The sequence below is a fragment of the Malus sylvestris genome, chromosome 14, assembly GCF_916048215.2.
Source record: "Malus sylvestris chromosome 14, drMalSylv7.2, whole genome shotgun sequence".
In the NCBI taxonomy this organism is placed as follows: Eukaryota; Viridiplantae; Streptophyta; class Magnoliopsida; order Rosales; family Rosaceae; genus Malus; species Malus sylvestris.
In genome coordinates this window covers 10,445,918-10,459,686 of record NC_062273.1, presented here as the reverse complement: position 1 = coordinate 10,459,686, position 13,769 = coordinate 10,445,918, and the positions used below count along the sequence as shown (strand labels likewise).

The 13,769-nt window shown below is 42.3% G+C and overlaps 1 protein-coding gene across 1 annotated transcript; it reads left to right on the top strand.

Annotated features, from left to right (window-relative positions):
* The first annotated feature begins 10,310 nt into the window (after positions 1–10,310).
* LOC126599016 (uncharacterized) lies at positions 10,311–11,474 on the top strand. Its single transcript, XM_050265404.1, has one exon. It carries the CDS (start codon positions 10,311–10,313, stop codon positions 11,472–11,474), a length of 1,164 nt encoding a protein of 387 aa, XP_050121361.1.
* The last annotated feature ends 2,295 nt before the right edge of the window (positions 11,475–13,769 follow it).

Genomic DNA, 13,769 nt, shown 5'->3' with positions numbered 1-13,769 from the left:
GCTTCCCTCTTTCGAACAGCTACGACTTCACAAGTATCTGTAAGTGGGTCTTTTCTTTTATATAGTATATATATTATTTGAGTTTCCATACATATATTAACGATACATTTTCTACGTGATGCCATAATTAAATTAACAGTATAGGAAATGTCATAATGATGAAAATTATGAGATCGTTATAAATCCTACAGGATGCTTTAGTTATATTTACGGCCATGGGTAGTATTGTGAAGACTAGAATTATCAATTTACTGTGCATATTTATATTTACGTTATATGCTCATCGTGTGCTACACTGGTGTTAGAACTCGCCCAGGCCAAGGCCAGTCTTCATGTGTATGTTCACATCGCACTGTACGCTCACTTTGGATCCATTGTAGATGTCAATCCTGTCCTAGATTGCTAAAGGTAATTAGGACTCGTATGTGATGCGCATAACGCTAGTCTTCACATTATTGTAGTACTAGAGTGTAAATCATTATTACACCCAGTTTTGTTCATGTCAGAATACCTCTACATGAACTCGTGTGTTAGCATATGTCGACGAGCACTCGATATGATATGTTTGTTTATGCAAGATTATATGATTACCAGACGTTAGATGTTTATTTATGAAATATTGTGACATACTAATTTCTTGAGATATTGTAGGCTATGGTAAGTATTTTCATACTATACATAGCATGTATATTTTGGAAACCATACTTGTTTTATGACGAGGGGTTATTACATTTCCGAAAAGATTTTTACAAAGCTTTATTTTTAGGCTCACCCATCCTTGTCTTTTGCCCTTCTAGGTTTGTGTAGATGAGCTTTCGTGTTGATGAGGATTCTTGACAAATCTTGGTATAGGTGATCACCTTTGATGGTATAATTCTTATCCTACCTTTACTGTACTTTACTTATGCTCTGCATGACACACCCCGATCTGGAATGTCCACTAGGACCCCGAATCGAGCTGTGCTGGCCGCCACCTGGAAGGTGACGAAGCCATAAAGTGGTGATAAGGAAAAATGCGAATAATTTTAAACCTAAAGGTGCCTAATAACAGAGTGCACTGTGCGTGGGTATGAACCCAAATCACACGTGATGTCAGAGCATAGTCAAGTACAGCAATATAGGTAGAAACCGTACCCACAAAAGTAGCCACCTTAACAGGGACATGCCACGAATCCTCGTCGATAAAGAACTTTGCTACTAGAACCTGGAGGGGCGCAAAACAGAAAACGTGAGTGGGCAAAAATAAAGCTTTTCAAAACATCTCATTTATTCAACATTTATAACCCCTCTCTGAAAAACCTGTATACTTTCTCAGAAAATAAAATAATATATAATCGTATATAAACATATATATATCATCAAAAGCTCAAATCACAATCCTTCAACGCTTTTCAGAAAGAATATGCCATGCCATGCCATATGCCAAAATATAATATGAATGCATCAATATAAATCAGGTGAAATAACAAATCAACCGGAGACCCTATAGTGGTCCTGTACGGCTGATTCTATAGCTCAATATCCCATCCAGCCGAAGTCACCAACTGTGACCTGTACGGCACTACACTGCACATAAGTCGGAACTACGTATAGTAGTCTGTACGACTAAGATGGTGAAATAATACGCTCTAGTGCTTCTCTCATCAATCATCTGCGCACATAATCTAAGGTCACCCACCAGTCGGAACCCCTCTAATGGTCTGTACGACTGGCATGTCGGAACCACCTCTAGTGGTCTGTACGACATCCACCTACTTGGATCCAAGGCGAGCGTACGGTGTGGTGAATAATATAAGCACTATCACCTAGGGTGCAGGTTATGAGCTTTCAATGCCATTCACATAAATAAATCGTCTGAATAATATAAAAACTCACATGTGCGTCCACATCACCATTTCACATATATGCATCATATACCAAATCATATAATTCATATAATTTCTATGTATGGCATTTCAAAACTCATTTCATAACGCATTTCATTTAACTCGATTACTGGAAAAATCAATAGTATATAGATATATATATAGAAAACAAATGCCCACTCACCTGGGGTCCGCGCTACGACTCCCTAACATCAAAACCAAGGCGTCCCGAACGCTCGGCTCCTAAAACAGTTATCAAACCACGTCTCAGAACTCTTATCCATAGAATATGAAATTCACATAATACATAGCCACAAGGGCATTCAAGAATAATGCGAGATCCTTTGATCAAAGGTCAACCGTCGACTAAGTTCAACGGTAGGGTCATAACCCCACATAACTCAATCTGAAAGATCCACAACTCAGATTTCCGATCCGTCACTCCCCAACATACACATTAAGCTTCTAGAACAATATACTAAAATTTCGTTACAATCCGACGGTTGGATATCCGCCAATTTCCAAGACTAAGTGGCGGTTAACCTTTTATTTTATGAACTTACAAATCCAATTCGGGAAGATCCGTCCATCGAATTCCCGATCCGTAAGTTCCCACATTCTTCAAATATTATCTACTACTACATATCAAAGTTTGGTGAAGATCCAACGGTTGGATCTTCGATTCACCTTTTGGCCTAACCATGAATCGTATCGAATTTAAGTCCAAATGATCAACCAACGACAAACCACTATCAAAACTGAATTTAGGATATCAAACATAGCCTAAAAATAACATTGACGGTCCACTGGCCACGCGCCGCCGTGGGTGGCGGTCGGCCGCCCCGGCTCGCCGGAAAATTCAACTATTTCCAAAAATTACCAAAATTTACAGAAATGAAGATATCAATGAGTAGAGAAACTTTCATACCTGTGGCCAAGGCTAATTCGGTCGGCAAGGCCTCCAATTTCAACAAAACCCGTCGGAAACCCTAGGTTTTGGGTGTGCTCAATCCGTCCTCAAATCAACTTCGCCATCTCAACCATTGCTTGGGCTTTGTTCTAGGCCTTAAGATGATGCCATGGGTGGTGGCAATTGAAAGAAATTGCTTCGGGATTGGGTGATTCGAAGCTAAGACCGTCGCACCCTTCCTCGCGGGTTCCTCCATTTTCAAGACCAAATCTCTCCAAATTTGAGATGGAATGGATAGAGGGAATGACGTGGAGAAGTTCCTAAGTAATTTCTTGCAGCAATTCGACGGAAAAATGGGTGAAAATCGTTGAAATTGCACACGGGTGCCGACCGGGTTGAACACGGGTTGCGGGTTCCCTCAACCCGTTTCTCCTCCGTTCCTCCGCTTCTCACCCTCTCTCCTTTCCTCCCTTCTCTGTTCCGATTGGTCAATCTCTCTCTCTCTCTCCTCCCAATTCGGCCAGCTCCCTCCTTTCTCTCCCGGAGCTACTGCATCTCTCCCTCTGGTTGGGCAGTTTGCCCAACCTCTTCTTCTTCCTCTTCTTTTTCCTTCTTTCCTTTCCATCCGCACCATCCATTTCTTCTTCTTTAAATCTAGGCCATCCAAATACTGCCCAACCTCTTCTTCTTCCTCTTCTTTTTCCTTCTTTCCTTTCCATCCACACCATCCATTTCTTCTTCTTTAAATCTAGGCCATCCAAATAGCACACCAGATTTTATAAAGGACGAATCCATATTTTCTGAAATTAATAAATTGATCAAATTTCAAACTTTAATAACTTCTTCGCTATAGCTCCAAATCACGAACCGCTTACGCCCACGCGTCCGTAGCGACGAGTACTACAAGAATATGCCAAGAAATCAAGTCTTACGTGTCATGACAAGCGATTAACACAAAGCAAGACATATGCCTCAAAGGGCCTTTTCGAAATTCCACGTAATACAATTATAAAAATCATAATTTTTCGGGACGGGCTGTCACACTGCATCACGTATGAATTGGGTTCAATCCTGCTCACATGCGCACTATTATATTTAGGTACTTTTAGGTTTAAATTTATTCACATTTTTCCACATCACTACACTTTATGGTTTCGTCACCTTCCTGGGGTCGGCCAACACAGCTCGATTTGAAGTCCAGGTGGACATTCCAGGTCAGAATGTGTCATCAACTGAATTGTCAAATGTGATTTTCTTATTAAAATAAAGCTTTAAACTATTGTAGCTATTAAAAAATGTTGAAATAAAATTTTTATTGGTTGAAATAAGGGACGCACCATTAAAATGAATTAAAAATAATTTTGGCATTGATGTCAAATTTGACTCTTGATTACAAAGCCTTCAAATTCAGTCAGTAAATAACACTTCGGTTGGAAAGAATTTTTATTTCAAATATGGCATTTCACCTAGGATTTTGACATCTCATTTAGAGACGTTATGTAAAAACTGATATATACATATCACATCACATCACTTAATTAATCAATCTTTTTAATTCTATAATTAAAATTGATTATTCCAAAAATATTAACTTCTAGCCTTTTCACATGCATGCCCATCCTCCCTCATCTCAATTCTCCCTCCCTCTTTCCTTCTCCCCCCACCCTCTCTCGACCACCTAATTTCACTAGCAACAATCCTCTCACTACTCACATCTTGTCATCGACGACAACAAAACTCTCTGTCTGCTACCCTTCCCCAGTTCGCAACATATCAGTCACCACCACTCGATCTTTGTCTCCACTAATACCCAATTGTCACATCTCTTTCTCAATATCTAATTCTCTACCATGTGGCAACTTATGGGCTATCATTAAGGTTTAAGGTACTATTTCATAACTTGCCACGAGTAATCATCCAAAAAATGCCAGTTTCACTCCAGTGAAGGTAGTACCAGAATTTCTCACTACCCAGACAGGTGGTGCATTTTGGTTGGTCCAAACTCTTACACAACCCATCTGGCAGCACCTAATAAGGCCATGTGATATCTTTATTTTTCCTACAAAATATCAAAAACACATTAAAAATTTCATAATAATTCATTTACAAGTGAGACAAATGTAAAAAAAAAAATGCAAATGCTCGTGATCATGTCCTCTACACTTTGACTATAGGTACATCGTCATTTGGATTTTTAAAACCGTACGTACCCACTAATGTATAGTTTGAGTTTGAGTTTAAAACAAATAAAAAAATATTTTAAAAATTCGAAAAATATTTCGTCGATTAGTACATGATAGGAACGCTGTGACATCACATCCTAAATTTAATATTATTTTATTCTATAACCTTTAAAATTAAAAAAAATGCCCTTGTTGGACTATATTCGTTGACGTTTGAATCCTTATCCTTATAAAAAAAATTTCACCTTGCACAATGAGGGGCAAAATGGTAATTTTGTACTCCTGGGAATTTATTACCTATTTATTGAGACAACAGTGAGTCGTTGATATTGAAGGCTGGAGGTCGTAATATCGATGGCTTATTCATTGGGTTTGTTAAGCAAGTGGGTAAGGAGGCCCGTTTACGTTAGTATTTTATTAAGAGAGATTATATTCGCACACCCCAAATTACTTCTCTTACACCTTTCTAATTTTTTTAATATTTTGTACACACCATTAACACTTGATAGAAAAAATATTAAAAAAATTAAAAGAGTGTGAGGGAAGTAATTTGAGTTGTGTGAATATAATCTCCCATTTATTAATTAGGTCTCGTACCTAAGTAATTATTATTTGGGCTTGACCCAAAGACACACACATATATTCTCGAAGTACTCGACGATGCGAATGGGTGGGCGCAAGTAGAACTGAATTCGGAGTTACGACAAAGATTTTACAAATTACAGAGCGTGAAGGGCATTTTGGTAAATTCACGTTTGCACAAGATATTTTTGGTATTGTCTTTTGTGACTTTGAGTTATGTGCCAAGTGGAGCCCACATCACTCCTTCCCCTCATTCTCATGTCTTATCTCACTATCTCAATCTCTCACTTTCTCTCTAACTCTCTTATATCATTCTCTCTCATTTCACCTCACCTCTCTCTCACTCAAACTCTCTTTATCTCTATCCTTCTCATCTTTGTAATACGGAGAGGTTAAGCACCATACACAATTCACTTGCCACTTTACTACGAACTCCCTTACCTCACACTCTCTCGTCTCTCTTTTTCCCATCTCAAATCCTCTGCTTACTGCACAGATTGCACAACATCAAACTAGGTGATGGCTCACCATTTTCTCTGATGGGTTCCACCATCCCCGACGTTGGTCAGCCTCAAAATCCCTAAAATTCTCATTTTAAACATGATCTGATATTGTTTTTAACCTTTATACTAGATTTGGGGGAAGGTTGATACAAAAATGATGAATGGGGAGACTTCCCCAGATTGGAAACTTAGAACTGCAGTCGTCGAGCCACTTTCAAACCCATTTTCCAACCAACGTTGACCATAACATGACCTCAAATGGGTATAGATCTATTCCCTACATTTCTAACTTCATTTAGGTTTTTGAATCATTGATTTTGGTTGAGTATCGAGCTTGAAATAAGCTCTGGAAGTTGGAGAAAAACCTGCAAAAATATGGAAATCGCGAAGAAGGCTCATGGGCACACGTGGTGACCAACGTGTGGGAGCGCGTGGTGGCCAACTCATCCAGCACGTGGCTGCTAGTGCAGCCACCTTGTGGCGACGCAGGACGCTAGTGCAGCCACCTTGCGGCGATACGTGGACGAACCCGAGGTCCTTCCTTAGGTTTCTTGACATGATGAATCTGAATCCCCCTTCATTTGTCGAAATTCGATGGTTTTAAAATAATTCATTTATTAGCCGTACTTTGTACGAATATGAAAATTTACGTTAGTTCATTATATATTTACATAAATGGTTTCGCTTCTAGCTGAAACGCATCGCAAAGATCTTCGATGCCCATGAGGCGGGTTCGACCCGACGACATGATTTGTGAGTCGGTCTTTGCTTTTAAATAGTATATATTTAGTTAGTTTCCATTTAAATATTTAATAAAGAATTTTCTACATTACGCCTAGATTGGACTAACCTTTTTAAGAATTAGCGTATTGACGGAATTTTTGAAATTCTCATAAATTCTACAAGATGCATGTTTATGCATATTTTGACGTGATGCCATGAATATATTTGCAATTACAAATATCATTATTTTATTGTTATGGATTACGAAATTTCCATAGCATGATCATATTTATATTATTGCTCATCATGCATGCTACACTAGTATTAGTACTTGATCGGGCCAGGGCTAGTCTTCACGTGTATGTTCACATCGCACCGTATGCTCATTTTGGATCCACTATATGTGTCAGTCCTATCCTAAATTGATATAGGCAATTAGGACTCGTATGTATAGTACCAATCTTCACGTGATTGTAGTACTAGAGCGTAAATCATTGTTAGACCCAATCTTGTTCATGTCAAGATACTTTTGCATGAACTTGTGTGTCAACATATGTCGATGGCCACCCGATATTATATTTTCATTTATGCGAGATATTGTTGTGGAGCCAAAAATATTCACTAGGCGACACGTGGATTTGTGAACGAAAGAGGACAAAAATACCCTTGAGGTATATCGGGATTCCTACGCGCAAGTAGTGGGTAATCATCCTCAACCAATTCAAAAATGCTCCAGAAGAGGTAACTAATTCCAAATTATCTTATTTTAGGTAATTATTTCCAAAACTTAATTTCCCTAATATATTATTTAGTTAATTAATTATCTAAATAATATATTCTTCCCATATCTCCTAAAATCATCCCTTAATTACCAATTTGAAACATCCACTCAAACCTAAAAAATGGGATAGGGCCGGCTACCCCATTCAAAGTCTATTCCATCACCTTTTTTCTACCTTTTCCACCTTTCATTCCCTTTTAAATTAGCCAATCAATACCATAAATAATAAAATATCTCCTTTCATATTTAATTAGCCAATTAATTGGCTAATTAAACCTAAAATAAAACCTAAAAATCCCATAGTAACCGGCCATATTCCCTCCCATCTTTTCCCTACCTTTTTTTTTATTTTCCTCCACTTTATTACTCAAATAAAGCTAATCATTTAAGACCCCATTCATTTCTATTTTATTAGCCAATAAAGGGGCTAATAAAAAACCACAAATTGACTAAGAAAAGGAAAGGGTGTGGCCGGCCCTTCCTTGGTGAAAAATGGGGAAGCCTAATCCTATAAATAGGCTCATATTCTCACCAAAAATTCAGTCCAAACCTCTTGCAAAAATTCCAAAACACTCTAAACACTATTTCTCTCTAAATTTCTAACTTTGGCATCGGAGGTTCTTCGGCCAAAGCCCCCCCCCCATTCATCGTGGGCGCGTGAGGCTTTTGGCCTTAACCTAAGGTGCTAGTTGTTTTGTAGGTGCAAAATCGTCCAAGATCGAAGAGGAGAAAATTTGCATCCACAAATTGGTGCTTTCATTGAGAGTTGTAATCCATACTCGTAGAAGACTCTCGTACAAAAAGGTTTTTTCTTTATTTTCTAGTCTATTTGAATATTTTTCATACGTTCTTATTATTAGAATTTTCTACTTGCAAAGGTTCTTTGATAAAACGTATAAGAAAAATATAATGACTAGAAATTTAGAAAATTCCGCAAGTAAAAATTCTAGTATTCAAGAAATGGGACTACGGAGATCCATGAGGCAAAATGCGACAAGAAGGGGAGCGACATCATCACCACGAGCTTCCACCATGGGAACCACCGTGATGGCTACCTCGGTAGCCACCCGCGGCGAGGTCCATGGTGCCTTCACCACGGCCGCCATGGGAACCACCACGGTGGCTACTTCGGTAGCCGCTCGTGGCGAGGTCCATGGAGCCTTCACCACAGCCGCCATGGGAACCACCACGGTGGCTACTTCGGTAGCCACTCGTGGCGAGGTCCATCGAGCCTTCACCACGGCTCGAGTTGTGCCATCCAAGTTTACGTGGACCAAAGCCCAAGCCTCGCATTCACATGCACCGCGCATTGAGCAGCCTGCTCCCGTGATCCAGCCTGCTCTTGTAGCCCAGCCTGCTCCAACGATCCAGCCTGCCCCCGCAGCCCAGCCTGTTTTCATGGTTTCCCAAGCTGCCCAAGTCCGCCCGAGACAATCTCAACCATCCGGACCAATCATCGAGGCTGAGGCGTTTTCACCACATTTCTCTGCAGATTTGACATTCCCCAACTCAAATCTCGCACTTGGAGTCAACCACCCTTTCATTGTTCAATGAGGTGCATTCCATCCAAGTTCTTCCAATCCGAATGGCGAACAAAACTTGTCCCGACAAGTCATAGAATTGACGAGCGCCCTTGCACAACAAACCACCTTGGTGAATCAACTTTTACAACGTACTGAGATGCATCGCGCTCACGATGAAGTTTCCCGGAGTAGAACAAGGGTAGACAAGGAGCCTTTTAAACAGCGTCCTGGAAAGCAGCCATTCAACCCATCACAAGTGGAGCATTCAGACAGTGCACACTCTCGATTGGGCCCCCGAAATAGCGTATACTCCCGTCTTAGCGCGCGGATGAGCGTGCACTCTCGGTTAGGCCCACGAGCAAGTATACATTCACGGTTGGGGCCACGCTTTGATAATCAACATGGGCAACCTTCCAGGCAAAGCATTCATTCGCGATTAGGCTCACAAGGAGTATCCTCCACATCACATCGGAGCAGGCAGCCTGACAAACGGAAGGAAACGATCGTTCAATCTGGCTCTAGTTCAACCGGTAGCCTGCAAAGAAATCCCTCGCCTGCTAGGAATCTATCTCATCCATTGCAGCCACAGCGTAGACGAGCCGAGCGAGAAGAAGAGCAGCCTAGACCGGTAGAAAAAGACCAAAGGCAGCAAAAAGCTCCGCTACCCCAACAAAAGCAAATCCAAGAAGAGGTAGAAAGGCTTTTCAATGAGCGGATGCGTGATTTTCGGCGCAACGAAATGGTTGATGAGGCACTAAGGCGAGATATGACCAACATGAGCAGGTCACCTTTCGCGGATGAGTTCCAGCAGGCAGAGCCTCCGCGCAAGTTTAGCATGCCACACTTCACATCTTTCAAAGGAGATGGGGATCCCGAAAGACACTTGAAGCATTACCGAAATGCGATGGTCCTTTATCGGAATAATGACGCCCTTATGTGCAAAATATTCGCCACTACTTTACAAGGCGAGGCACAAGATTGGTTTCATACCTTGCCGGCACGATCCATCCTGAATTTTGATGATCTTTCCTTGGTCTTCACCAAAGAATACTCATCTTATCGATCGATCAAGAAGAAGTCCGATCACCTATTCAACGTAAAGAAAAACCCAAAAGAGTCGCTTCGCGATTACGTGAAGAGATTCAAAGCAGAGAAGGCGAAGATCGTCGGATGCGACAACTCGATAGCAAGTGCAGCCTTCCAAAAAGGACTACCAGCAGACCACCCACTGTTTGGAGAAATGATCATGAAAGAAGACCTAACTCTAGCAGATTCCTTTGCTCTGGCAGAAAAGCATGCGCTTTGGGACGAGGCTCGACAAGCAGAAAAGGCTCCCGAACAACCTCGAAAAGAGTTGGCAGCTACTCAAAAGAAGGATGAAAAACAACCCAACAAGGGCAGGCAGGAGTTCAAGCGCAGGGACCAACCCACGACCAAAGAAGGCCCGATGACCAACAACTATTCTAAGTTCTCAATTCCGATTCATCAAATCCTTCGTGACGTCAAGAATGAACCATGGTTCAAGTTGCCGAAGCAGTCAAAAGGAGATACTTCCAAGTTGGACCACACTAAGTATTGTGCATTCCACCGAGGTCCCGGTCACACAACCAACGATTGCTACACTTGGAAGAACTACCTAGAGAAACTCGTGAAAGAAGGCAAAGTCGATAGATATTTGGACAAGCCAGCTGAGCAGCAAAAAAGGAATGCAGACGGAGATGAGGAGCCACCAACTAAGACGATTCGAATCAATGGCATTTTCGCTGAGTCCGAGCACTTAGGGGCTACTAATAACTCCAAAAAGAGGAAGATCCAGCAGGCCTTACTAATCTCACAAGTTCATGCAGTCGGTACCCAACCTGGACCTATCATTGGCTTCACGGAGCAGGATGCAGAAGGAGTCGACTTCCCACACGACGATGCATTAGTAGTATCTGTCCAACTAGCCCATGCTATAGTCGACAGGATGATGGTTGACAATGGAAGTGCGGTCAACCTACTTCAACTTTCAGTCATTCAGAAGATGGGCCTGGAAAGTACAATCATACGCCGGGCAGAGGTACTTACTGGATTCAACGGACACACCTCAACTGCCATCGGTCATATCATACTTGACGTAAAAACACCGCCAGTCGTCTCAAAGCAAACATTCACGATTGTAAGCGACCCATCTCCCTACAATGGGATTCTTGGGAGACCTTGGTTGATCAAGCTGGATGCTGTCACTTCCGTCAAGTATCAAAAAATCCGATTCCGCATCCCGGGAGGAGGAGTCGGAGAGATCAAGTCTGACCAGGCTTCATCCCGACGATGCACTGTGCAAATGTTAAAAGAAACAAAGAAAAAGACCTTTACCCCCGTAGAGGTTACCGAAGTCCAAAAGGGCAAAGAAATTGCCAAATAGCAATTACAGCAGGTGGATCGAGAAGATGGCACCCAAGCAGACAGGATAGGATGGAAACCCGAAGAGGACGCCGAAGACATCATTCTTGATCCCCAGCAGCCGGAAAAGACGGCTAAAATTGGCTCATGACTAAGCCCAGATGAGAAGGAAGAACTCACAATTTTCCTTAGGAAAAACCGAGATATCTTCGCATGGTCACCATCCGACATGCCCGGTATTGATCCCAAAGTGGCCTGCCACAAGCTGCACGTCGATCCAACTGCCAAACCGGTAATTCAAAAAAGAAGACATTTCGCTCCCGAACGAGTAGCGATCATCGAGGCAGAAATCGACAAACTATTGGAGGCCGGTTTCATAGAAGAGGTAGCACACTCGGCATGGCTTGCTAATGTCGTACTAGTCATGAAGAAAGAGAAGGGCAAATGGAGGGTTTGCGTAGACTACACTGACCTCAACAAAGCATGCCCAAAAGACCATTATCCTGTCCCCCGGATTGATCTATTAGTAGATTCAACTTCTGGAAACCAGTTACTTAGTTTCTTAGACGCATACTCCGGCTACAACCAAATAGCCATGCATGAGCCCGACAAGGAGAAAACTGCGTTCGTGATAGAGCGAGGCACTTACTGCTACAAGGTCATGCCTTTTGGCCTCAAGAACGCGGGAGCCACTTACCAAAGGTTAGTAAATATGATGTTCAAAAAGCAAATTGGGGTAACCATGGAGGTCTATGTCGACGATATCATGGTAAAGGGCAAGCAGCGATCAGATCACATTCGCAATTTAGCAGAAGCTTTCAATATCCTTAGAAGGTACAAGATGAAGCTCAACCCCACCAAGTGCACGTTTGGAGTATCTTCAGGTCGATTCCTAGGGTACTTAGTAACCCAACGAGGAATTGAGGCACATCCCAAGCAAATCCAAGCAATCATAGAGATGAAATCTCCAACTACCTTGAAGGAGATCCAAAGCTTGACCGGACGAGCAGCCGCCCTCAATCGCTTCCTCTCACGATCCACCGATCGATGCAAACCCTTTTTCAAAGCTATCAAGAGGGCACAAAGAAACAAATGGGATGAAGAATGCGAAAAAGCTTTCCAAGACTTGAAGAGTTATCTCACATCACCTCCCTTACTATCCAAGCCGGAAGCAGCGGAGGATTTATATATTTATTTGGCAGTTTCCGAGGTAGCAGTGAGCTCTGCTCTCATACGAGAAGAGCTGGGGGCCCAACTGCCGGTATTCTACACTTCTAAAGCTCTTCTCGATGCAGAAACAAGATATCCGAAGATCAAAAAATTAATTTTGGCGTTAGTTGTTGCGGCTCGGAAGCTCAGACCCTACTTTCAAGCTCATACAGTCATTGTTATGACTCAATATCCCTTACGATCAATATTACATGGTCCGGACGCTTCTCAACGAGTGATGAAATGGGCATTGGAACTTGGCCAATATGGTTTAGTTTTCCAACCTCGCACAGCGATAAAGGCCCAAGCCTTGGCGGATTTCGTGGCAGAATTCACACCTAGCCTAGGCAACGCAACAGTGCGGCCCAACGACGCCCCAGAAGCAGCAGAGAGTACCTTAGCCACACTTACTCCATCCAATAAAGATTTCTGGAACTTGCATGTCGACGGTGCATCAACCTATAAAGGCTCGGGAGCAGGTGTAGTTCTTGTTACTCCAGATGGCTCAATGCTCGAGCAGGCGATCACTCTAGGTTTCAAAGCATCCAATAACGAAGCAGAGTACGAGGCTCTACTAGCGGGCCTCCGAATGGCAAAAGACTTGGCGGTGAAGAAACTCGCAATTCATTCTGATTCCCAACTAATCACCAGCCAGGCTACTGGGGAATACACTGCAAAACACCCAAGGATGGCACAATACCTAGAGAAAGTACGCCAGCAGCTTGAAGCATTTCAGACTTACACTCTCACTCAAGTTCCGCGGGCAGACAATGCACATGCAGATGCACTAGCTGGTTTAGGCTCCGCCCTTGACCACCAATTCAAACGCTCTATTCCGGTGGAATATCTAGACAAGCCAAGCATAGAGATGGAGTCGATAGCCGAAGTGTCACAGGTTAGTGTAACTCCCACTTGGCAAAGTTCAATTATAGACTACTTGGTCAACGGCACATTACCCACAGAAAGATTGGAGTCAAGGAAGCTTCAAATTAAGTCGGCACGCTACTATATGTGGAATGGCATTCTCGTCCGAAGATCCTACACCGGACCACATCTCCGGTACCTGGCACCTCCCGATGACTTGAAGGTTCTAAGCTCAATCCACGAA